The 27,036-nt window shown below is 39.0% G+C and overlaps 1 protein-coding gene across 20 annotated transcripts in view; it reads left to right on the top strand.

Annotated features, from left to right (window-relative positions):
* AFDN (afadin, adherens junction formation factor) overlaps positions 1 to 27,036 on the top strand; it is a 143,467-nt gene that overhangs the window by 72,269 nt on the left and 44,162 nt on the right. For 13 of the 20 annotated variants that reach the window (XM_074397135.1, XM_074397137.1, XM_074397144.1 and 10 more), the window contains 12 exons: positions 432 to 694; positions 4,544 to 4,613; positions 10,877 to 10,995; positions 14,860 to 14,921; positions 15,032 to 15,237; positions 17,197 to 17,217; positions 17,963 to 18,108; positions 18,443 to 18,537; positions 18,960 to 19,225; positions 20,839 to 20,982; positions 22,797 to 22,995; positions 26,761 to 26,864. In XM_074397135.1, coding sequence (XP_074253236.1) covers positions 432 to 694; positions 4,544 to 4,613; positions 10,877 to 10,995; positions 14,860 to 14,921; positions 15,032 to 15,237; positions 17,197 to 17,217; positions 17,963 to 18,108; positions 18,443 to 18,537; positions 18,960 to 19,225; positions 20,839 to 20,982; positions 22,797 to 22,995; positions 26,761 to 26,864 — 1,695 coding nt within the window. The remainder of the gene's footprint in view (positions 1 to 431; positions 695 to 4,543; positions 4,614 to 10,876; positions 10,996 to 14,859; positions 14,922 to 15,031; positions 15,238 to 17,196; positions 17,218 to 17,962; positions 18,109 to 18,442; positions 18,538 to 18,959; positions 19,226 to 20,838; positions 20,983 to 22,796; positions 22,996 to 26,760; positions 26,865 to 27,036) is intronic. The other 7 variants (XM_074397148.1, XM_074397145.1, XM_074397141.1 and 4 more) reach the window with 1 other exon arrangement.

The raw sequence follows: 27,036 nt of genomic DNA, 5'->3' as shown, positions 1-27,036 counted from the left end.
TAGCGCAGCAGTAAATAATAAAATAGATAGGAATCTTTCATCATAATGATTGCATAAGTTTGTCCGTTAACCATCTAACAAATAGTTGTTAAGATGACTGTAATGCCTTCTAATGAACAAATAGTTGTTAAGATGACTGTAATGCCTTCTAATGAACAAATAGTTGTTAAGATGACTGTAATGCCTTCTAATGCCAAGTTACAGTATGCCTTAAGTCACTGGATGCTAAAAATGTCTGATTGCTTTGACATTTTTTTTGACAGTTTAATTTTTTTTCTATTATTGAGGGAAATTCACTTTAAAAGGCACTAAAAATCCAGAGCTTCTTAGGTTATCTTTATCATAAAAGAGGTACGCACAGTTCTAAAATTCTGTGGTTAAGCACTGTGACCTTCATGATGGGAGTTTCTTTGGTTTCCTTCTGTTGACAGTTATTTGGCCCAGGAATTCAGCCCCATCACTGTGACCTCACCAACATGGACGGAGTAGTCACTGTGACGCCCAGAAGTATAGACGCAGAAACCTATGTGGAAGGCCAGCGCATCTCGGAAACCACCATGCTGCAGAGTGGCATGAAAGTACAGTTTGGGGCGTCCCATGTATTTAAGTTTGTGGACCCCAGTCAGGATCATGCTCTTGCAAAAAGATCTGTGGATGGAGGCCTGATGGTTAAGGGCCCGAGACATAAAACTGGGTAAGTAGATTGTCCTTAAGGATTTAAAATGTTTTGATTGTGCTTAAAGCAGTTCAGATTATTCATCGATAACTTGGCTTTTTATTTTTTAAATTTTTTTTTTTTAAAAAGTGAAGTTTGTGATTTTTGGTTTCTATTGTTAACTTGGGTTGGCTTTAGAGGAAAGAAGACAGGTCTTGACTTTGTCTTAAAATGGGAAGTTCTCACTGGTTTTAAGTTGTTCATGTTTAATCTTTGTCTTTTTGTTTTGTTTGTTTGTTTGTTTGTTTTGGTTTTTTAGCCGGTATGCTAAAACAGTACTTTTTCTTTTGTGAAAAAAAAATGGTGTTCTATGTAATTAATCAGTATAGTAGCTAAGATGATAAAATGTTTTGAGATATTCTTTTCCATGGCTGTTGGTGAAACACAGGAAGATCTCTTCAGGAATTCAGAATGTTTTAGCTCCACCTAGTGCTTTTCTGAAGACGTGCATTTTGGGCCTAGTAAAGGAAAACAGACCAGATATTAGATAATGACTATCTAGAAAAATTTATTTGTAGGGAGGGAATATGGCTTCTCCTTAGGCTGTAATTTTTCAGACATGCTGTTAAGCCACTTCATTATCTATTTTTCAGTCATGCTGCTTAAAACAACTGAAAAGTCCTGTACGGTCTACGCTGTCTTCCTGAAGAGCACAGACATGAACCTCATGGGCTTCTCTGCTTTGCCTTTCCCATTGTTTTGCTCTGTGGCCTTCCTTTGATTAGCCACCATGGCTTGGGGCCATGTGTGACTGTTTAGACTTAATGTCTTTCTTCAAGGTGAACACTTGGATTCTCACATTTATTTATTTATTTATTTGTTAAAGTTCACAGCTGTTTAAGATCCATCCCCAGCTGTTCGCCTCACCTTGCTCTCCAAGTGTCAGCAAATGACCATACCTGTTATGTCCAAGGAGACCAGTATGTGCTTTTATTCTCTGCTTCCCAAGAAAACCCATTTCTTTCTGACACTTTCCTCTTTAAACTAATGTGTACTTGAACCCATCCTTCCATTCTTCACAACTTTTAACTGTTTCTGAAGGTGATGTTTTTCATTGATCTGCCATGTCCCCAATTCCTGTCCCTTATCATAGCTTTACATGGGCTCTTTCCTTCAGTAGAGAGTCATGATTTTGTGCTTAAATGTTCATTTCAGTCATCAACTTTTCTTCAGCCCTGTTTCTTCCCCTCAGCATCAGACATGTTGATCTGGTATATCTTGACTCCAGGTTCGTTTTTAGGCTCACTGAGGTTTGTCCAAAGAGATTGTTTATTGTCTGAAACAGTTTCTTCTGTTGTGTGTTACATGTTGTCTTTCAGTAGTACCTACAGTTACTGCCTCTTATTTACTGATGCCCTTTATTCCTGGGTTTTAATATATTTATTGTGATGTGTGTTATTCTTGGTGTTACTGTCTGTCTCTGTTCTGTGTAGAAACACAATTCTAGGAGCAGCCTGTGTCCCACACCTAGTCTGCCCTTCAGTTTTGCTTGTAATGTTTTTAAATGTGTGAGACAATCCTACTGTATTTTTGCCACATGGATCCTGCTTCGGAAGCCTGCAGATGTCTCTTCTTGTCATATTTCTGGCCAAAAGCAGAGATCCTGGAAGAATATGGCTTAAATTTCAGTGAGGAGAATGTGCTGTGAAATTTTGTTACTATTATTGTTTGTTTTTCTGGCAAATCTAGTGGTGGTTGAATATACCATCCATGAAATTAGGACTCTTTTTTTTTTTTTTTTTTTTTTTTTTAGGGATATTAATTTAGCCCTAATGTCAAATGATTGTGAAAGATTCTGGCTAGATAACTCACGTAACCTCCAATGAAGATTTCATAGCGTATCTTCAAATCCTACTGATGGCTACAAGCGAGTAGCAAAGTTTGATATTGATAGTTTGAGAATTTTAGGGTCTTCGGTGATACACTGACGCAGTAATTGATTTATTCATCTAGTTTACAATTATCAAGCACCCAGGGCATGCATTACTGTTCTGTGAGTGCTGGCAGAAGTGACATATGATTGTTGCAGTCAGAGGGCATAGTTTGGCAATTTGAAAGTCATGTATAAAGTCACTTTGGTCTCATGCACATATCCAGAATACAGTACAAATGATCCATGTTAAAGCTTGAAAGAGGTAGTTTTGAGGGGAAAAGTTAAAGAATTTTGCAAGGTGGAAATTTGTTGTTCTCGGATGATAATTCTAAGTGGAATCAAGAAGGCTTTGATTCTACTCACATACTACCCACAAGAGGACGTTGGGGTGGACACTGCTCTGTGCAGCTTTGGTAGGTGGCAGAGAACTGGGACTGCCATCATTATTTCTATCGTCAGAGCCGATAGCTGGACTCAGTCTCCCACCCAAACTGCTGGGAGCCAGCAGAGCATTTCCATGTTGTTGTGACTATCTTGGTCATAGATTATGAGTATTTAATTCCAGAAAACTAGCAATATATTGCAGAAAGTTGTGTGCAGAAAGTTGACAGTTACTTAGCCTGTAGTAAAAGCTTTTACTTTTTCAAAAGTCACAATTTTAAAGCATGGTATTATTTTGCATTACAAGATGATTTTGTTTTCTTAGTGGTGAGATAGAAATTTGTACCTGCTTTTCTAATATGAAAAATTGTTTTCAACTTTTGTATTACTTCCTTGTTCTTTCTTTTGGTTGAGCTTAAATAAAAGTGTCACATTACCATGCTGCTTTGATATTAGACCATATATTAATATTTTTCAAGTATTGTAATAAGACATTTTATTCTTCTTAAGTTATCTTTTGCACAAATCCAGGATATTTAAATATTAATTCGTCCTTCTTGGTTTTCAGGTCTTTTTAGGGCTTTTTTTTTTTTTTTTTGCAGAGGTGGGGAAGGCACTGTCCAGTGATCTGGGACCAGTGAGTTGTATTCACCATTTGTGCTGAAGAATGTAGTCTGCCCCAGCTTTTGAGACTTTTCAATCTTTAAAATGAGATTTCGCTCATGAGTTGATTTTTCAAAGTGACATGTTTAGAAGTTTTGATATTTTGAGATATTTGAAGAATCTGTTTAAACTAAGATAATTCTCGATTTGTTACTAACATTATCAGAAATTTCCCACTTTTTAATTTGTAGCCTAAGTAGTGATACTCATATGCTTTAGAAAAATAATCAGATTGACTTTCAAATAGGATAGCAGCTCACTCCTGTTCCTCATGCGTCACCTTCACTCTGTCCATAAATAGGGCCTCGGGTACCTCAGTCTTGTACACTTTATTTATATGCCATTTGCTGCCTAGATAGACTTGTGTGATTTTTATGTTCAGTTTCTTGTATAGCTTAAAATATGCATATACAATCAGGCCAAGCGCAGTGGCTCACGCCTCTAATCCCAGCACTTTGGGAGGCCTAGGTGGGCTGATCACCTGAGGTCAGGAGTTTGAGACCAGCCTGGTCAACATGGTGAAATCCCCTTTCTATAAAAATACAAAAATTATCCGGGCATGTTGGTGCTTGCCTGTAATCCTAGCTGTTTGGGAGACTGAAGCAGGAGAATCACTTGAACTCAGAAGGCGGAGGTTGCAGTGAGCCAAGATCATGCCACTGCACTGCAGCCTGAGCAACAGAGTGAGACTTCATCTAAAAAAAAAAGATCCTGGTAATAGTGAGTATATACTAGTAAAGAAAGCTCGTAAGTGGTTTTTTAATTCTGTAAGTTCATGTGCTGAAAATAGAGCAATTTCTTAAAAATCTTTGAACATTGGGCATTTTAGTTCTTCCTTGCTTATTAGGAAGAGACTGTGCCTTGCCATTTGTGTAATTAAGTCAAGTGTGTTTCTTCTTTTATCCCATCAGAATTGTTCAGGAGACAACTTTTGATTTAGGAGGAGATATTCATAGTGGGACAGCATTACCGACAAGCAAGGTAGGTAATTACGTATTACCTGATAGGACTGTGCTTGCTTTACTTTATAGGACACCATGGATGAATACAGTTGTCTCCCCTCACTGCTAGGGGTTGCATTCCAAGACCACCAGTGGATGCCTGAAACCATGGGTAGTACAGAGCCCTATGGATACTGTGTTTCTTTCCTGTATTTATATACCTGTGATAAAGTTTAATTTATAAAATAAGCACACTAAGACATTAACAACAATAAAGATAAAATGGAACAATATGTATAGTAACAGTGTACTCTAATAAAAGGTATGTTAATTTGGTCTCTGTGTTCTCTCTCAAAGTATCTTACTGTATTGTCCTCACCTGCTTTCAGACTGCAGCATACCTCGGGTAACTGAAACTGTAGAAAGTGAAACTATGGATAAGGGGGACTACAGTAAACTGGTCATATGTGTACTTATAAAACGTCTTTGTAAGAACAGAGTTCACAGTGGCCCCTAAATGTGGATTGTCTTAATCTGCTGTGTTGTTTGTTAGTGATACATAAAAGAAAGTTAGCAGGCCATCCTTTTCTCTAGGGCCCGGATGTTGTACTTTCTCTTTGAAGCAGGGCCTCCATGTGTTCTAGGCTTCTTTGCAGTTAGCCTTGCTCAGTGAGAATATCCTTAATACCCTCATGCTCTTATTAAACCCTCAGTGTAGGTTCTAGATGCTATTCATCAGTTAACCTTCTCAGACACTTCACTTCCCTTGTCTCTTAAATAATCTGTTCATTTCTTTTTTCATTTTCATTCTCTATTGCTGGATAACAACCACTCCAAATCTTACTGGCTAAACAGCAGCCATTTTATTTGTTCACCATTGTGCAGTCTGGTTTGAGCTTATCTGGGCAGCTTGTCTGCTGGTGGTGACTGGTATGACTGACTTCACCTAGGAGATCAGTTGATGGCCAGTGGCTGGAATGCAGGGCCCACTGAACCCCTGTCCGTGCCGTCTCATGTCTTCTCCAGGGGACCTTTTGCCCCATCAGGGCAGCCAGGAGTCGTCATCTTGTGGTGCCTCACAAGAACCACGGAGCTTCCAGGCCTTCTTGAATGTCGTTTCCTCCACTTTTTATTGGTTAAACAAAATACAGTTCAGTCCCGATTCAGGAGGCAGGGACTACCCAAGGTGTGATTCAGTGAAGGCCATGGTACAACAAATGCCTGTGGTCCTGGAGCGTTCTCATCAGCATCAAAACACATTACAGTTTCATCTTAGAAAACTATTTATACCCCTCCAGTTGTGACCCCATTTTTCTACTCCTGTTTGCTACACAGTTTCTTGGGGGGAAAACACACACTCATCTGTGGTTGCCGCCTCCACTCCAGAGCTCCTTGTTCTTTCCTCTGTTCCTGTTCATTTTCACCCCTCCCTCCACAGGGGCCGTCTGTCAGGGGAACTGATGGACTGCCAGTTCCCAAATCCGGCACTCATTTGTCCTGTATTACTTACTGAAGGAGTCTTTAGTGAGGCCTCAACCAGGTACTTGATATACCCTCCAGATTTTTCCTCCACCTTGTAGTGGTTTCTCCTTGCTTTGATTTGTTGATACCTCTTCCTCTTCTGTACCATCTGTTCTGTTCATGCGTCTTTCCTAGGTGAGTTTACCCTGTTGCTTAAGTTTAAATACCAACTAATGTTAATTATTCCCTGATGTGTAGCTTTGGTTTTCACCTCTCCAGACTCATCTCTCTCTCTCTCTTTTTTTTTTTTTCTAAAATGAGACAGCGTCCGCTCTGTTGCCCAGGCTGGAGTGCAGTGGCACAATCTTGGCTCACTGCAGCCACTGCCTCCCAGGTTCAAGTGATTCTCCTGCCTCCGCCTCCTGAGTAGCAGAGATGACAGGCACCCACCACCATTCCTGGCTAATTTTTGTATTTTTAGTAGAGATGGGGTTTTGTCATGTTGTCCAGGCTGGTCATGAATTCCTGAGCTCAGGGAGTCCACCTGCCTCAGCCTTCCAAAGTACTACCATCTGCAGCATTGAGGGTGGTTCACCAAAGTGCTAGGATTACAGTTGTGAGCCACCACACCCGACCCCGACTCATATCTCTAAAGGCTTATTTGACATTCATTTTCATATTCTATGCATATTTCAAATTAAACCTAGTTAAAACAAGACTAGATTTTCTCTGTCAACAAACTTTACCTGATCCTTCCTCATCTTAGAAGATGATGTTACCATCTGCAGCCTTGAAGACAGTACTACCATTTGCAGCATTGAAGACGGTACTACCATCTACAGCATTGAAGGCAGTTACTACCGTCTGTGGCGCTCAAGACAGTACATCATCTGCAACATTGAAGACGGTACTACCATCTGCGACATCGAAGACAGTACACCATCTGTGGTGCCAAAGACGGTACGCCATCTGCTACGTTGATGGTGGTACTACCATCTGCAGCATTGAAGACGGTACACCATCTGCAGCGTTGAAGACGGTACACCATCTGCTACGTTGAAGGTGGTACTACCATCTGCGGCGTTGAAGGCAGTACTACCATCTATGGTGTTGAAGGCGGTACTACCATCTACAGCATTGAAGACGGTACACCATCTGTGGCGTTGAAGATGGCACTACCATCTGCAGCGTTGAAGATGGTACACCATCTGCGGCGTTGAAGACGGTACGCCATCTGCTACATTGAAGGTGGTACTACTGTCTGCAGCATTTAAGACGGTACACCATCTGCTACGTTGAAGGTGGTACTACCATCTGCAGCATTGAAGATGGTACACCATCTGCTACATTGAAGGTGGTACTACTATCTGCAGCATTGAAGACGGTACACCATCTGCTACATTGAAGGTGGTACTACCATCTGCAGCATTGAAGATGGTACACCATCTGCTACGTTGAAGGTGGTACCATCTGCAGCGTTGAAGGCAGTACTACCATTTACAGCGTTGAAGGCGGTACTACCATCTACAGCATTGAAGGTGGTACACCATCTGCGGCATTGAAGGCGGTACACCATCTGCGGCCTTGAAGACGGTACACCATCTGCGGCCTTGAAGACGGTACACCATCTGCTACGTTGAAGGCGGTACTACCATCTGCGGCGTTGAAGGCGGTACTACCATCTACAGCGTTGAAGGTGGTACTACCATCTACAGCATTGAAGACGGTACACCATCTGTGGCGTTGAAGGTGGCACTACCATCTGCAGCGTTGAAGATGGTACACCATCTGCGGCGTTGAAGACGGTACACCATCTGCTACATTGAAGGTGGTACTACTATCGGCAGCTTTGAAGACGGTACACCATCTGCTACGTTGAAGGTGGTACTACCATCTGCAGCATTGAAGACGGTACACCATCTGCTACATTGAAGGTGGTACTACTATCTGCAGCATTGAAGATGGTACACCATCTGCTACGTTGAAGGTGATACTACCATCTGCGGCATTGAAGGCAGTACTACCATTTACAGCGTTGAAGGCGGTACTACCATCTACAGCATTGAAGACGGTACACCATCTGCGGCATTGAAGACAGTACACCATCTGCGGCGTTGAACGTGGTACTACCATCTGCGGCATTGAAGACGGTACACCATCTGCGGCGTTGAAGACGGTACACCATCTGCTACATTGAAGGTGGTACTACCATCTGCAGCATTGAAGACGGTACACCATCTGCTACGTTGAAGGTGGTACTACCATCTGCAGCGTTGAAGGCGTTACTACCATTTACAGCTTTGAAGGCGGTGCTACCATCTACAGCATTGAAGGTGGTACACCATCTGCGGCATTGAAGGCGGCATACCATCTGCGGCGTTGAAGGTGGTACACCATCTGCAGCATTGAAGACGGTACACTATCTGCAGCATTGAAGGTGGTACACCATCTGCAGCATTGAAGGCAGTACTACCATTTACAGCGTTGAAGGCTGTACTACCATCTGCAGCATTGAAGGCGGTACTACCATTTACAGCGTTGAAGGCTGTACTACCATCTGCAGCATTGAAGGCAGTACACCATCTGCAGCATTGAAGGCGGTACTACCGCCTGCGGCGTCAAAGGCAGTACTTCCATCTGCAGTGTTGAAGGAGGTACTACCATCGGCGACTTTGAAGGAGGTAACTTCCATCTGCAGCTTTGCTCCAACAGAAACCTCTGCTCCCAGTTGGTCCCTCTCTTCACTTGGTCTGCGTGCAGGAGTTGCTCTGCCTCTCTGTCTTGAGCTGCAGCCATCAAGGAGAGGACCACACGGCCCAAGAGCAGCCTCTTTCATTCTACTCATCTCGTCATTCTCCTCAGATTTAAAAATGTAAATTACATTCTAGTTACTGCCCTGCTTTCGAAGCCTGGGGTGGCTTCTCCACCCATGTATCAGTCTCCACCCTGACTTGCTCAGCCCCTTATTCCCGGAGCCTGCTTCCCTCTCCATGTGTCTCTGCTGTTCACTCAGGCCACACAGAGCTTCCGTTCTGTGCCCGCACCTGCCTCTTTCTCATTGGAAGGCCTTTCTTGTGCTAGTATGTGTGCTCTTGTCCTTGGTTTTCACATGCTGGCCCCTCCTTGTCTCAGACCTCAGCTTAAAGCCACTTTCCTGGAGAGGTCATCTCTGAGCATCCTGTCACTGTCACAGCACCTTATTTAAGAGATTCATGCAGTCTTTATTACCATCTGATACATGATCTGTTTGTTGACCGTCCAGAGAATGTGAGCTCTGCAAGTTAAGCTTTCTTTCCTGTGTCATTGCTGTGTTTTTATTGCACTTTTCTTTAAAAATGCTTGGTGTGTAGAAGACTCTTGGGAACCATCTCATGAATAATTGAATGAGCTGAAGAGAACTATTTTTGTAAAAAATTTTAGTTTCTTTAAAAAATGCGAAGTCCACAGAGAAGACTTGGTAAATAGAGGAAAAAAGTAAAAATGAAAACCTTCATCCACAATTTATGGTTGACCTTTGGTAGTAACATCGTGAGGGATCCTTTTCTCAACTCTAGTATGTATCTATATGCTCATATATACATTTTAACACAGTTAGATATATTTGTCTCCACACACACACTTTTCCTGCTTTCCTCAGCTGTTGCTTTGTGAGCATTTTTTAGTAATTAAAAATAAATGAAAACCATTTTGTGGTATATAAGCATATAACCGTATCATAATTTCTTTATCCATTGCCCTCTGACTAGTCACAACAGTTTGTTAATAGTCTTTAAGTAGTATTGCTATCTGTTGACCAGCAATTTTGTTTCTATAAATCTTATGGAGGGATTCATTGTATGTGAATATATACATATTTACAGGCACAATTGTCTTGTCACTCTCTACTGATGAACATTTTAAATGATGTAATAAAGCATTAGTTTAATGAAGTATGATGAATAGAAAACAGAATGTTACATGGCCATTACAAGTGTGTAATATAAAAACAAGTGATAGTGTAAATATTTATAACATCTGAAAAAGTGTTTTTTTTACCAAGTAGATTATATAATCCCATTTATGGAAAGCATACAGTAGTAATCACTAAGTGGTAAGAGAAACATGACTTTTTATTTGCTACGTGTGCTCAATTTCTATAGTAAACATGTAATATGAAATTTTTTTCTACAGTGAATTTCATTATATAAAATTTTTTTATTCTCTGATGATTTCCTTAATGTAGGTAACTCATCCTTTTGTCTGCCTACAAATTCCATACAAATGGCTAGAATTGTATACTTTCTAGAAGTATTTAAATATGCTGTATTGGGTTACCATATAATACATGTTTTCCTGGGTGTTGATGAAGGGCAAGAAAGAAGCCAGTTTAGCTACTGAATTCATTAGATATTGAGCTATAATGAGTAGGATTTCTGAGTCTATTCTGAAAAATGATAAACTCCAAAAGACTCTGCCTCCTCTTCTTATACCTGTTTTCTTATCTCTCATCCTGATTTTAAAAGAACTTGTTGGAATCAAATTACTATTAATGTACTTTTGGAAAAATCATTGTGTCTGTGTACCACTTTTTTAAGCCTGTATTTTACCGCCAACTCCTAAATTTTTGAGAATGAAAGTGGCTTCGTGTCTTACTATGCTTTAATACCAGTGTGCTTTGGGCACGTCCCCGTGGACATAGTGTCCCCGTGGACATAGTGTCCGCAGCATTGCTCTGTTCTTTCCTGGTCTGTGTTCTTGCCCACCATGCTTGGCGGCCCTGTATCAGATCTGCTTGCAACACTGAAGTGTCAAGCTTGGTTGGTCTGTGGTGTTCTAAAGGCAGGATGCTTTCTCTCCACACAGAGCACTACTAGGCTTGACAGCGACAGAGTGTCATCTGCCACCAGCACAGCTGAGCGGGGGATGGTGAAGCCAATGATCAGAGTAGAGCAGCAACCAGATTATCGCAGGCAGGAAAGCAGGTAGGAAATACGTCATTTTTAAATTGTGAAAGTAATGAAAGTATTCCTAAAGAAGGGTTGGGATAATGATTAATGAATTGATAAAGGTTCAGCTGACATTTCTAGAATGTTAGTAATATTTTAAGGGCATTTCTTTTCTGTGTTACTACATTGAAAGAAATACTTTACCAATAATTATATCCCTTGCTTATATGCCACAGTGTTATCAGATTGAAATAGGAGGCACACTGAATTAAAATGTTGCCATTTAAAATTTGCTACTTTGTAAAAACATAGAGAAAGGAAGTTTTTATAGGATGATTTTTATATTTAGAAAAATATAGTCCTTTCACCTATTTCTAGAAGAAATCTTCATGTGTTTAAAAATATACAAGGTCAAAAATGATTTTGAAACAGATTTTACGAATTGTAGGTGCCGTATTATGTCTTGTGCTCTGATGTGCCCGTGTCTCCCCGTGGGGATAGATGGAGGATGAATTATATTTTTTCTTCTGACATTGTTCCTGCCTGATGTTTCTGGGCAGAGAACCATCTTTTGTTATTTCCTTGTTTTGTGATTTTTAATATTTGTCACCTTAGTCAGAATCTTATTTCTTTGTGACCTCCAGAATTACTTAAATGTTGCAGAGTAATGTCTTAGTCTTAAATGTGGCTGGTAAATAACAGATACTGACTAGTAGAAACTGCAGCATGATTTAGTGCTGAGCACCTCTCCTCCAGAACTCTGCATGAACTCAGACAGAAATAGGGGAATAGTGCATGACTTTTATGGCATTCTTATTATCAGCAGTGAAACTGGCAGCATTCTTCTTTTTGGGCTTTTCAGATGGATTTTTGAAGAGGCCATTCTGTTTCCTTCAAAGATCCAGTCAGTGAGGTAGTTAGATGAGGCAGGTGACTTCCCCAGGGTCACCTATCACTTCAGTCACAGGTGATGAATGTACAGTTCTTCAATTTGCCAACTTCCAGCAGAGGGCACTGGATATTGCAGGATTTGAATATCACTCATCAGTTATTAAATATGTAGACTCATAAGGGAATCTCAGAGTTTAACTTTATTTGGTTCTAATGCAAGCTTTTTGTTGGCTATGTGAATTTTATTACATGTGATAATAAATAGTTTACTTTCTGTGTTTGTACTTGTTTTGGGTGGTGTATGAAGGAATGGGATGTTCAGAATGGTAAATTGGCATTGTAAGGAATGCCTCTGTGTATTTATAAGGTGTGACAGAGAAGTATGAATCATAGTTCCTAGCTCATAAATATTTGAAGGAGTGAATGAACTCACAAGAGGGTGGATTAGGATAATGCTTTTAGTATTTTCAAAATTAACGATTAATAAATGTAGTGTCAAAATAGTCGTATCATGCTTAATTGTATGTCAGAAATTATTTTTTACCATGACACACAATTTAAATTTTTTACAAGGTAAGATTAGTTTGCAGAGTTACTAAAGACTTTAATTATAAAATATGTTGCTTTGTTGCTGTTACAGTAGTGATGAAAACAGATGAGCCTTTCTGCACCATTCTTTGTTTTTCACATAGGCAATTGTAATAAGCACTACTTAATTTAACTGATGTAGTCATGAAAAAATTTAAATGTATTTAAAATACTAATTGTAGTGAAGAAAAAAACCCTTTTGAATGGAGGGAATGACTTTTAATTGTCACTGTGTTTTATTTTTTTAATTTTTTCAGTGACAATGTAAATTCATTTTTTACCAGATTTCTTCAAATATAATTAGTAAAGTTTATTCAGGCTCACTTTATGAGATATATAACTGCCTAACTGCAATTTTAGATGTCTATAAAATGGTAACGTAAGGGAGATGTGCTGAAATAATCGAACATTTAAATTACATTGTTTATAGCAGCATTTTATTCTGAATTATTGAGTTAAATCATTAGATCATAAATGAAATCAACTCTGAAGCATATAAATTGATAAAAAGAATATTGGTGGTTATATTTATTATTAGCAAAATATTTGGTTATATTTTTATTATATTCACTATTATATTCATTTCTCCTTATTCATTTTTTGGTGCATGGAGAAGATGATGATAGAGGGAAGAGATCAGTTTGCTGTTGAAAAAAATTAGCCAGTCTGTAAATTCTTATAAACGTGTAATCATCATAAGTTACTCTTTTTATTTATTTTTGAAGGAAAGTTTTTTATTACCTGTGTTAACTTATTTAATGAGTGGACCAGCAATTCCAAATACTTAATTCTGCCGGTTCATTACCAGTTGTCTGAGATGAACAGGCACACATTGCTGCTGAAATGACTTGTTGTTTAAGTCACTAATGAGTATTTCTGATTCAAATATAAGAACTGTGTTGACTTTCTGTTTCACCAAATAAGATTTATTTGAGTAAGTATTGGTCTCAGGTTAAGTCAATATTTAACCCAGTAGAGATGTTCATCACCGTGTAAGTCGTTATATTCCCCACAATTTAAATTTTAGTTAAGTTTGCAGAAAGACAAAACACATTCCCTGGCTTTTATTGTCAGTTCAAGTTTTCTTATTTTTTCAAAGACATTTTTGAGAATTCTTCCTGATAATCTGTTAAAGCTGAAATAAAATGATAAAGATATTGTGAAATGTTAAGGAAGCTAATCACTTTACTGTGTGTTTAGTTGGTTTTTGGTAAATATTGTATATAAAATATAACTAGTAGCAAACAGAATAATAAGTAAATGACTTGAAGTTCTAATCACGTGTCTAAGTGAAAGGATATTTAAGCTGAGCATTATTCATTGAGAAAAGTATTATCTACAAAGATAAGGAAATCTAAACTGGATTTGTAACTTAGTGTCTTACACATTTTAAAGAGTCTGTGCCTAGCAGTGGCTTTCATAATGCTTTTTAACTGAAGTTACAACACAAGATTATATTTTATATTGTGCTGTGGTGAACACACACAAACAAATGTATATATTCAACTGAAAGAGGAGATTCGCAAAATAACCTTCATGTTTATGCCCTGCCAATGGGTGATACACACTGTTTGAAGAATATTTATATTTATATAAATATGTAAATATTTATATAAATATTATATAAATGTGTATATATTTATATAATATTTATATAGAGATAGAAATGAACCTAAGTTTTGAATTAATTTGATCTGAATACCTGGAAATAAATAAACATTAGCACGATGCTAGTTTTTATAAATGTTCGAAATTATAGTTTCTTTATATTTATAGTTTTTGACAGTTCCTTATTTGTGTAGTGTCTAGACTAAATGGTGGAAGGGACCGGAAATTTGTATTATGTGACCATAAGAAGAAATATAAGTGAGTAGAACATCTTTTTATAAGGCATGCGTCACTGTAAGCACTGGAAAATGATGATCCTAATGGCTGAAGGAGACTTACAGTGGTCAGCTTGTCTAACCCAGTGTCAGTAGAGAAAGACAAAGTCCAGGGCTTAGGAAGCTTTTCTCTTTCAGTATAAGAACTCAGTTTCAAGCCTGGCATAGTTAGTTTTTCTTTGTGTCACTTAATACTTTCTTTTCACTGTTACCTGAGCCATAGCTGTAGCAGATGCAAGACAGCCTGATCCCTGTACTAGACATGAAGTGTTCATTAATAATCCAGAATTGCAACAGATCTGTTCTCGTGGCGGCAGCATATACTTCAAGAAACTAACCTTCTTAGATGAGTCATGATAAGATCACTTCCAATATGTTATATGATTAAGCTACATCTGAAAATGAGATATTTTATTATTTTCTATTTGAAAGATCAGTATATAGATTTAAAAAGTAGTTGTAGAAATCAACACAGGTCGTCAGTGATATTGTTAGCCCTGTGACCTTACTATAAGTGATGTTAGCTTTCTTCCTTTAGAACACAGGAAGCTTCTGGGCCTGAACTGATACTGCCTGCAAGCATTGAGTTCAGGGAAAGTTGTGAGTAATTTCAGATTTCATTGTTAGTGAATTATTTCTTGATCCATTTTACTCCATCTGATTCTCACATTTTTTTTCCTGTTTTCTTCATTTTTGAAATCTTTCCACAGCTGAAGATTCATTCTTATCTGCGATTATAAACTATACTAATAGCTCTACAGTCCACTTTAAGTTGTCCCCTACATATGTATTATATATGGCATGCCGGTATGTATTGTCCAACCAGTACAGACCTGACATCAGCCCTACAGAGCGCACGCACAAAGTCATTGCAGTTGTCAACAAGATGGTGAGCATGATGGAAGGCGTCATCCAGGTATGTTCCAGCCGGCGAGCCGTGCTCATCTGGTGATTGTGGTTGTCATTGTTAAACCAGTGAACTCAGTTTCTTTAAGGCTTCTGATTTGGTTCCATGTTTGACTCTAAAGATTTTTTTCTAAAATAGAAGTTATATAAATATGGGAAAATGTATACCTTTAAAAAGTCGAAAGGAAATGTAAGCTTTTTTCTATTTTATTTTCACTGTAAACTTCTTACGTGAAGGTAACTGTGTGTGCTAACATAATAATTATGAGAAAAGGCCCTTCAGTTTGCAGTAATAGTTGTGAGAACATGTTTGAGACTGTTGCAGGCTTTTGTAGAATTTTTCTGTAAGTAATTTGTTGAGATGAAATTCATATAGTATCAACCATTTTGAAGTGAACAATTGAGTAGCAGCCAGGCGTTCACAATGTTGTGCAGCCACACCTCTTGTCGGTTCCAGAGCATCTCCATCACCTCACAGTGACGCCCCCTCAGTAGCTCCTGCTCTTTTCCTTTTCCCCTATCCCCTGGTAACACCTTCTTAGACGTTTTAGAAATGGTTATTAAAAGGCACTTGCTCTTTATAATGAGCCTAGACGTTGGTAGTAATTGTCTGGGCTTTTTGATAGCACGTCTATACGTGTAATGGACATCATAACATACTTCTCACTCAAAGTGAAATTCCATCACAAATCTGTTTGCAAAATTTCAGAAGTTAAGGATATTTTGTTGATAGAATGGTTTGGCCTTTTTATGTACTTCCTGTCCTGATCTACAACTGATAAGGTTTTCAAAGCAGTTTTTCATGTCTACAGATAATTTGAAGATTTAATCCTTAAAGTTCTTCAGTGTACAGATTTTTCCACTTTTCCTAAATCACTTGTCAGTGTTGTTATTCAGCTTAATAGAACTCTTTAATTATATAATGTTAAGTAACATAGATGGGTTGGTTGCTTTTCTCCTGGAAGGATCATTTGAGGGAAACTAAGATGATCTTTTAGTTCCCTCAGAATTGTTTGCAAAGGCCAGAATTTTTCAAGAAATGTTTCTTTTATATTTGAGTGATTAGCATGAGTTTGATGGGGTTATGCTTCTTTTACCCAAGCTAGACAATAGGTAAAAAACAGTCATTTTATTTTGATACCATTTGTTACTCTCATATCATTATTTTATAAACAAACATGAATTTCCTTTTCAGTTGTCATCCAAAGCCATTGTCTGTCTTCTATCATGCTTGGACTTACAAAGCTTGTTTCAAATTGTGAGACACCTGTCATATCACTACCCGTGATAGCCTTTTGCTTATTGATGTGAACTAGTCAGTGAAATTGTCACTCTCAAACAAGTCTTTTAAACTTCAGATTTAGGTTTAGTATACAATTTGAGAAATCTTAAAGTAGTGAAAAGAACTATAGTAGTGAGTAATTTAAATTCCATTTTCAAAAAGCAAAGAATTTACTCCCTTTACTATAGGTATAATGTAAGTTCTTTATACACTTTGAAATTCTCTTTTTTTTTGAGCTTTTATTTTGATTGTTTCTTGGTCTTGCCTGTCTCTTCCATTCCTATTAATTAACCTAGGGGAATGGACTTTCACTTTATTAGGTACCTGTAAGTAGTAGGCACACCATATCATTGAAAGATGTTCACAAGTCCTTCCATTGGAAATCTTTTGAAGAGATCAGTGTGCTTGTGTGTCTTTATTGTAGCATCATTTTTATTGATAAACTCTAAAAATTCAGTTAGTGATTGTGCCAGTGGTAAGAACATTAAATGAATCCTTTAGGTCGTATACTTCTAAAGGTGCTTCAGAACCATAAATGAAAATGTTATTTTGAGAATAACATAACTAAATGTTGTACCTTCATGTCGTACCTTCATATTAGTGTTTTGATTTTTTTAAACTATCATGATTGTTTACAAGTTTCTTTCTCTCGTTCTGCTTGATTTCCCCTCGTCTGTTTTTCTCCAGGAAGTAGACCAGGTTGACCAGGTAGGACATCTGCTGGGAGCTGATCCTAGCTGTGTTGCTTAGCCAAGTTTCTCATGCTGCTCCCATGTCAAATACAGTAATACAACAGCTGGACTGAACAGCTCATAACACTCATTCAGCAACTGAGACATGCAGTACTAAAACTCTTTTTGACTGTGCAACCTTTATTGGCATTTCATAATTTCTGCTTAATGCACTTCAGTGTGGATATGAAATGACAAAAGTTCTGTTTCTTCTCTTTATTATTTATCCTTGGTTCCTATCCTTTGGATCTCATCTGAGGTTGCCTGGCCTGCACATGTGGTCGGGAGAGGATGTGATAGATCAGTACTTGATACTGAGTTGCATGGTGTCCAAGCCAGTGACTACAAGTATCAGGGTGGCTGTGGGTAACCATGGATACCTGTATGTATACGGCACAGATTACCAGATAATGCACGGTCTACAATTTGGTGTTAAATTATTTTATATCTCCATTTCTTCGCTGATTCCATCTATAAATTGTAGCTAACTGAATCCATATGTCTGTGTACATGAATCCTAAGAAGTAGTTGCAGTGGTTATTTACTTCCCATTGCTATGTACGCACCCAAATTGTTTTGCAAGTATCTGGTATCTGTGGTAAATACCTTGGTGAACTGGGAAGGTACTGGTCTATCTTCAACAGCTTTTCAAGAGCATTCCTTTATATTTGTATTATTTTTGTTTATTCTCTGTTGCTTATGGAAATGTGTTCTGTCTACAGAAACAGAAGAATATTGCAGGGGCACTTGCCTTCTGGATGGCAAATGCATCTGAACTTCTCAACTTCATTAAGCAAGACCGAGACCTTAGTCGAATCACGTTGGATGCCCAAGATGTTTTAGCACATTTGGTTCAAATGGCATTTAAGTAAGGAACACATTTTTGAAGATAGCACTATTCTTTAGATAATTAAGTCATTGTTTTCTTACTCAGTTTGCCAAACTAATTTTAAGATTTCTATTTATCTTAATTGAAGATGAATATCAAGAAACATACATTTTTGCAAAATGTATTAACTACATTTAGTTATATATTTATTATACTGAATTCAGTGAGCTATGTTTCAAGATTCCTAAGAGTAAAACTCATATTTTTTTAATGGAAAATGTTTTTTCTAAGAGTCCAGATTGTTTCACGTGTGATAACATGTCTGACAATAGCTGTCATGCTGAGATTACTTAAATTGTTTATGTATTTCCAGATACTTGGTTCACTGTCTTCAATCAGAACTTAATAATTACATGCCAGCCTTTCTAGATGACCCTGAAGAGAACAGTCTGCAAAGACCAAAAATAGGTTAGGATGTTTTTTTTTTGGCTCTCCCTCTATCCCTCTCTTCCTTCACATTTCACATCATTTTAATGCTTAGTATAGGTAAGGGGAGGTATTTTTAAAATAAATGGGATGTCCTTTTGGGTTTAGCAGTCTTTAATAAATTTTAACTGTTTGTTTTGTTTACAAATTGTTCTCATTTTGGTGTGTCATGCTGGCCATACTCTTAAAAGTTGCTTAAGGTGAAGTTATGATGTTACATGTAATTAGTTAATAACTATAGGTAGTTTAAGATCACACCACTGTTCCCTCTGAAATGAAGTTGGTATTTTTAAAGTGATTAAACAGCACTTAATACCATGGGTACCGTTATCTAAATTTGCTGCACATTGTCATTCTTCCTGGATGACATTTTGGTCCTCTGTCCTCTCATTCTGTCTGGGCAGATGACGTGCTGCACACGCTCACAGGAGCCATGTCCTTGCTACGACGCTGCAGAGTCAATGCCGCCCTGACCATTCAGCTCTTCTCTCAGCTCTTCCACTTTATCAATATGTGGCTGTTCAATAGATTGGTGACTGACCCAGATTCAGGGCTGTGCTCACATTACTGGGGCGCGATCATCCGTCAGCAGCTGGGCCATATTGAAGCATGGGCTGAGAAGCAGGGGCTGGAGCTGGCTGCGGACTGTCATCTGAGCAGGATCGTGCAGGTGAGTGCTGGTTGCCACTCCCTGGCTCCTGTGCTTTTAAAGGTATCTGATCTTTATGATGGGCAAGAGCTTCGATGCAGCAAAACCTCAGTACCCTCTTTTTGGGGTTTTTCATGTGTACAGATAATGAAGCAGTGCTGTGTTAGTGCCTGGGCAACCATAACAAAGTATAGATTATTTTTTCACAGCATTAATTATATGCCATAATTTTTACTGTTAAGTACTTATGCCTGAATAAATCAAAGAAAATGATTGCTTATAGGTACATAAAAATTCAGAGTTAGAAATGATATCAAACAACCAGATTGTTCACATGGTTTGTTTTCTGGTAATTTAATGTACACAAGCTTTGTTTCATATACAAAGTTATTTAAAATATTGTGTGAAATTACCTTCAGTCTGTGTGTATAAGGTATATATGAAACAAATTTTATATTTAGACTTGGGCCCCATTCCCTAAGATAACTCATATATGTAAATACTCCAAAATTGGAAAAATACCCATATCTGAAACACTTCTGGTCCCAAGCATTTTGGGTAAGGGATACTGAACCTGTGTCAGAAACTGAGTAGCTTAAGAGTTGCTCCATAGCCGTGGAGGCCAGAAGTTGAAATCAAGGTGTCAGTTGTTGGTTCCTTCTGGGGGCTCTGGGGAAAGGATCTGTTCCAGGCCTTCCCGCACCCCAGCGTCCGGTGGTTTGCACACCATTTGTGATCTTTGGCCTGTAGATGCATCATCCCAGCCTCTACCTTTGTCTTAGGGCATTTTCCTTGTTTGCCTGTCTGTGTCCAAAAGACTGCATTTTATAAGAACACCAGACATTGGATCAGCTAATCTTGTTTTAAGTTGATTATTCCCTGTAAAGATACTAGCACCAAAAAAGATAACATTCTGAGTTACTGGGGGTTAGTTCTGCAATATAATTTTTCGGGGAACACAGTTCAACTCATAAGTGGTAACTAGTTGACTAAATATCCTTAAAGGGTTCTTTATGTTGAGATCAGTAAGATGTATTTCAGAATGCTTTAAAATGGATGATAATTAACCCTTAAGAATACAAAGCAAATCATATCCCAGTGGCTTAACCAGCTCTGAGGAAATTTCTTAGATAGAAAAAACTAGGAGGTGATGTTTTGTGATTAGTGAAATGATTCATCTGCAGCTTAAAAACGTAGGACTTTTTTTTTTAGTATTGTATATAATTTTTTTTCTTGATATCTTATTTTAAAAAGAGATTTTAATATAGAGGCTAGTCAGCTGGTTTTAAAAAGTCAGTGCAATGAAACCATTCAAACACCAGTAATAGGTCATCTCAATGGTCATGTAAATGTTTAGCTTTTGAAGACAGTTTTTAAAATGCCTTATAAACATAATCTAATTATACATACATGTCATAATAAAATTAAGAGGGATCTAAAAAGATGCCTTTTGCAAGATAATACTTCTAGTTCAATTTAATGTATTTAGTTATGTAAATGGAAGTCTGTTTCGTGAAATCATCCTGCATTTCAAAATTAAATTAGGAAGTTACAGTTTTGTGAATATTACATAAAGGATATTTATGAAATAACTTTAAAATTATGATATTTTTGTCCTTTATTCTTTTACATAGGCAACGACTTTGCTTACCATGGATAAGTATGCACCTGATGACATTCCAAATATAAACAGCACCTGCTTTAAGTTAAATTCACTGCAACTTCAAGCCTTATTACAGAACTATCACTGTGCACCTGATGAGCCTTTTATCCCAACAGTAAGTGGATGGTGACACATTACCATACAGTGCGGGACGTGTTTGCATGGGGCAACTTGGATTAAAAAAAAACAAAAGGAAATCTTATTTAATTAGTTGACTTCTTTATTCTCATCTTAACAAGATCATTTTCATGTCTGAGTTAAGAGTTCAGTGAAATGGCCGGGCGCGGTGGCTCACGCCTGTAATCCCAGCACTTTGGGAGGCCAAGGCGGGTGGATCACGAGGTCAAGAGATCGAGACCATCCTGGTCAACATGGTGAAACCCCGTCTCTACTAAAAATACAAAAAATTAGCTGGGCATGGTGGCGTGTGCCTGTAATCCCAGCTACTGAGGAGGCTGAGGCAGGAGAATTGCCTGAACCCAGGAGGCGGAGGTTGTGGTGAGCCGAGATCGCGCCATTGCACTCCAGCCTGGGTAACAAGAGCGAAACTCCGTCTCAAAAAAAAAAAAAAAAAAAGAGTTCTGTGAAAAAAACAGAAACTACACTCCTAAGCAGAAAGGGATTGTATTCAGGAAGTCCAGTTCCTGGGGAATCACCAGGAGGACTGGAGAGCAGGCGAGGTGGCTGCGCGGGACTGCTGCGCTCCGGCGTGTGTTGCAGCGACTGAGTGCTAGAGGGCGGCTGCCTCTGTCAGAGGCCGCCCCCTTACAGCCTGGCTGAGAGAGGCTTGCCATGGTAAAATCTCCCCTCTCATCCAGAATAGAGCCAGGAGTTTTGGCATGCCTGCATCTCAATAGGAGGAACAGAGGGTGAGAAGCAGAGTCTACCACTGTTAGCTGTTTGTAAAAAGAAATGCTGTAGACTTACATATGAGTCATTTATGTAAGTGGATGGATGGATTGACCAGTATTGAGTTTATGCCAACAAGACATGCACAAAACAGCCAAAAACTGGAAATCACCATATCAAAAGTACAAGATAAACATAAGTCATGTCATAGTCAAATAAATACTACATTGTAGTGAGAAAGAATGAATCCCAGTTAAAACAACTGGGATGAATAACATGACATAATATGGAAAAAAAAAAAAGCAGCCCCATGCAAAGTACGCACAAGACACTTCCATCTCTGTACACTTTAGGAACAGTCAAAAGTACTTTCTGGTAATAGAAGCCCGAAAATCAGGGGACAGTGGTAGGGAATGGGGTGGCTACTCAGGTGATGACGTTCTCTTTCTTGAATGGAAGTGAATGTGGCAGTTGAGCTGGCATTTTATTGATCTGTACAGTTAGGATTTGCGAGCTTTCCTATGTGTGGGTAATACATCAAAAGTTTTTGAATAAAAATCACCCATGAACTCATAGTTCAGAAATAACCTCTATATATTGATATATTTCCAAACTGGCAAAAATACCATGTAGATATTTTATCCTGGTTTTTTATATTTAACATTGTGTGGGCTTTTCCTTGTATCATTAAACATTCTATACAAATAGTTATTAACAACAGAAAATTAAAGAATTGTACAAGGAAAAAAATTAACTAGAAAAATTAACTTCTTGTGGTTGAACAGTTTCTTTTTATTTAAAGCTACAAGTTACTGAAAATTAATAATTAGAATCTTGGTTCATTTGTAAGATGTGTGCCCCCTGCCCGTGAGTTTGCTGGCTTGAGAAAGTTGATGATGAGTATACCAGTGGGGTCTGCACTCCCTCCGGAACTCTGCGTCTTGTCTGCGTGCGTGCGTGCGTGTGTGTGTGTGTGAGATAAGCCATGCTGCACCAACCACACAGGCTTTGACTGGTTGTTGGTCAAATGCACCAGGCAGTGAGCATCTCTTTTTAGTTCTGCGTTTGTTTTCCAAACAGGATCTCATAGAAAATGTAGTGGCCGTGGCTGAGAACACTGCTGATGAGCTGGCCCGCAGCGATGGCAGGGAGGTGCGGCTGGAGGAGGATCCTGACCTGCAGCTGCCTTTTCTTTTGCCAGAAGATGGTTATTCCTGTGATGTTGTCAGAAACATTCCAAATGGTTTACAAGAATTTTTAGACCCACTGTGCCAGAGAGGTAAATACAGTCTGCACGCTAGAGTCTGAGCTACGCCCCAGTTGGAAGCGAGCATTTTCTTCATTGTCCACCTCATAGGGTAGTCCTCTTGTGTGGGAGTGCACCCTCCTGCTGTCTGGAGAACTTTTCTTGGTGATGGAAGATCAGAAGTGTTGAGACAGAGAGCCCTTGGGGATGTTGGGTGACCCTGTGGTGAGCATCTGCTCTGCCCACTTGGTGTCGTGGTTGCATTTTCTGCCTGGGCTGATAACAAGGGACCTTTTATTGTTTTTTCCTTCATAGTATTTTATGAGCATAGGAGGTGGAATCATTAGCACTAAATTGTAAACTTTGTTGGTACCAGCATAGCAGTTGAGCAACACAAGGTTTGGAAGCAGACTGCCTGCATTCTAAACCCACCTCTGTCACCTAGAGGCTGTGCTGCCATTGTCAGGTGACCTTGGCCTCAGTTTTTTTTTTCTGTGAAATGGGCATGTTGATAGTACCCAGCTAAGAGATTGTTGGGAGGGCTGAATGGGTTCCTGTGGAGCATGCGGAACTCTAGCTCAGAGCCATTGGGTATGAGTGCTGCTGTTGCTGCTGCTGTGGCCACTAGTGCCACGCTGGCCTATGCCTGTGTGCTGGCAAGACCCAAACTCCAGCATGTCGTGTGCTTTCTATGCGAAGGGCTTATATGGCCCTGAAAGGTTTGAGTACAACTGATTTCCCGGGTTTTATTATATCACCTTCACTACATCTTCTTGTGATCTATACTGATTGAAAACACCACAGTTATTTCTGATGTATGAGGTTTTATGTTAGACCAAATTTTAATCCCACTCTGCCACTTTTTCATAAAGTAGAAAACAGCTCAGATGAGTAGAAAGCTAGACCCAAAGTCTAGGGGTTTGTTTAAACAAACAGAAATTATAACAATAAAGGTTTTATGCCCATAAATATATAAATCTGATGAGTGTGGTTTTTAACTTCAGTGATTGTTTCACTCTCCAAAATAAATATGTTTTTATACCTTTGAAGATCTCTTCAAAGTTTCAGATAGTTAAAAATCATTTTACAAAGGCTGCTTCTTTAATGACGTGTGTTTCCAAAAGGTGCTCAAGTCCCAGTGCCATTCTCAGAGAAGCAGAGAGAGAGGCCAAGGTGAGATCAGGCTAGGGTGAGGTCTTTCAGCAAAGAGTGTGTGAAGAAAAAGGGGTTAGGAGCAGGAGTAGGCAGGGAGAGCCTTCAGTCGTGGTACAGATGCACCTGTGATGAGGTTGAGGAAGGAGGGCTGGACTGCAGTGCCCTGAGAAATGGAGTGGACCTGAACTAGCCACAGAGCATTAGTTCGTGCTCTGCCACTCCCTGGGAAAAGCCTCATGCCACACGGTGGTGGACCCAGAGGCAGCAGCACAGCTTCCAAGCAGCAAGCACTCGGCCACCACAGGGCTGTTTTGAGGTATCCTTCCAGGTGTGCCGCCCCTCAGCAAGTCAGAAACCATCACCAGCGTTCCTTCCCAAAGGCTTCCCTCGGGCACGTGTAACGAAGGCCCTAGTCCTCAGATGATCTCCTCAAATATTGCCGTGCTACCTTAAAACCATCGTTTGCAGATGGCTGTCTCCTGCCAGGAACTCTTCCCCTATCACACGTGGGATTAATTTAAACCTTTGAGCTTGACATCATCTTCCAGCCTTTCTTCTCCACCTTGAAATACGCACACTATATATGTTATTAACATTGAACCGTCTATGATATCTGTGCTGTTACCTTTGTCAGTACTCCTGCTGTTGAACTTACTAATTTATTTTCTTAATCCTAATCAGGTGTCCCTTTAACTGGAAAACCTCAGCGTCGTCTTAACAACTAACATGCCTCCCCCAGGACTGATTCTTAGATACTTGCTTCTGTTTTTGCACTGGTCATATTGTGTTTGAAACGTGTGCTGCTTGCTGTCTGTCTTCCATGTGGAGTGAGGGTAGGCCCCGAGAGCGTGCACTTTCTGTGACCCTCAGCACCTTGCATGGGCCTGCTGTATGTTCAGTGCTCAGTAACTAGTTGTTTTTATGATTATTACCTTGCAAATAAGCATGCAAGGTGACTACTAGCATTTTGCAAATGTGTATAGTTTATAGTTTACAAGCAACTGCCAGTTTTATCACACGTGCCATAGGGCAGATCCTCGCCAACTTGGAAATAGCTCTTAACTTAATGATAGAGTGTTCTTTGTGACTTCCTCGTAAACTCTCCTAAACAATTAATTTTAGGACATATGTGATATTTCCATGATCTTGGCATTACCACATTATTTCATATGTGTTAGATGATTGTACATGTAGCTTAGTACATGGATGCCTTTAGAAGTATTACAAAGAATCAAGTGTTTCCTTTTACGACATCAGTGTTGTTTATGTTTCACACTCAATTCTTTACAAGCTGATTAAAGAATTACTTTGTTCCCTCAGTGTACGTTCCTTTGTTGTCTTGATACAATACGGTTCTGTGAGACAAGACTGTGCCACCAGCCAGGACGTATGCCTGGTCTGAGCGAAGTACCTTCCTTAAGCTAGTAAAGCAAAACCTCTATTTGTAGAATGGTCCAGAGCTTGTTATGGAAATGCGGCCCTTGAAAAAAATAAGAAAATAATTTATAGTTGTTCAGATTTCAAAATCCTGATAAATTAGTGATTCCCTCAAACGTGAGAAAGAGAAGCAAGTTGTAGGTTATATTTTCATGAATCTGAATTGAAATAGTGATTTCAAAAATGAGAAAGTAAAACTTAAGTAAAATTACTTTGTATACTTATTTTAATGGAATATGTTTTTGACATCTCTTTTTTTGCCTACCTTAAATAACCTCATGATTGTCCACAAAGAAGTCAGAATTTTCTCCTTGTTGAAGCACCGGAGTGCATGAGACTGTCAGCTACTGCCAGGGAAAACTCCCCGCCAGTCCAAGCTATTAGACCACTTGAGACTGTGGTGAAAGCTGCACAGTCTGTCACACAGGACACTCGGGGTGGATGTTAACTGCTCACAGTGGGAAGAAGATGGCCGTAGAGAAATTTTACCAAGGATTGTCTAGGGCCTATGTGATAGGACTTGGGCAAAAACATTGCTGAGAAACAAAATAGGACTTGACTAGATGAAGAGCGGCATACTTTGAAGGAAAGGCTTTCTTTGACAAAGCATGTCATTTGTCATTGATGAAAATATCAGAGATACTCTTGAAAACATTATGAAATGATTCTGAAATTTATTTGTAAGAAATTTAAATTAGTGTGAACTTAAAAGGAAATGTGGACAAAGAGTAATGACGAGGAGTCCTAGAATTGCTGTACAAGTTACCCGATAGCTTGAATGTCAGGAGTTGAACCCAGAGTCTAGTGTGCCGGCCAGCACCTCATGCTCATGTGCTTTCTGGCTCCTTCCCTCTTTTCCTTCCCTTTGCTAAGTAGATATTCTGAATGTTCCTAAGGATCTCTTAGTGTAGTGGAGTAAACAGTTCTCCAAGGACGTAATGACAAGGCGATTCGATAATTTCTTATAGAAGTAAGAAAAAAGTCCTTTTGGAACACGAAGAAGGGGAGGCCAATTTTACTTCACTGCTTAATGCAGAAATACTCTGGGACCAAAGCAAATGGATAATTTTATATGTCTGGTAATTCAGTTTGCAGAGGGAATAAAGGTGTAGAGTAAGAATAATCAGTACTCTGTATTGGATATTAAGCAATTGGTAATTAATCTTGCTTCCATTATTTTGACAAGATTTCTCATTTCCTCCTTAGGATTTTGCAGGTTAATTCCTCACACACGTTCACCAGGTACCTGGACCATATATTTTGAAGGTGCAGATTATGAAAGTCACCTTCTGCGTGAGAACACAGAGCTGGTAAGAGTTTTGAGGGTACCATGAAGTGAAGTGTATCCTTAGGACCTGAAGATTCAATGCAGATTCATTTCTTTCTTATACTGAAGATCGGTGTGATAGCAGAGTTTTAAAATTACCATTAAATGCCGGTATTATTCAAAAACTTAAAAACCATAATTTTTATATATATATT

Source organism: Saimiri boliviensis, chromosome 4 (assembly GCF_048565385.1).
Source record: "Saimiri boliviensis isolate mSaiBol1 chromosome 4, mSaiBol1.pri, whole genome shotgun sequence".
Lineage (NCBI taxonomy): Eukaryota > Metazoa > Chordata > Mammalia > Primates > Cebidae > Saimiri > Saimiri boliviensis.
This window is presented reverse-complemented; position numbering and strand designations above follow the sequence as displayed.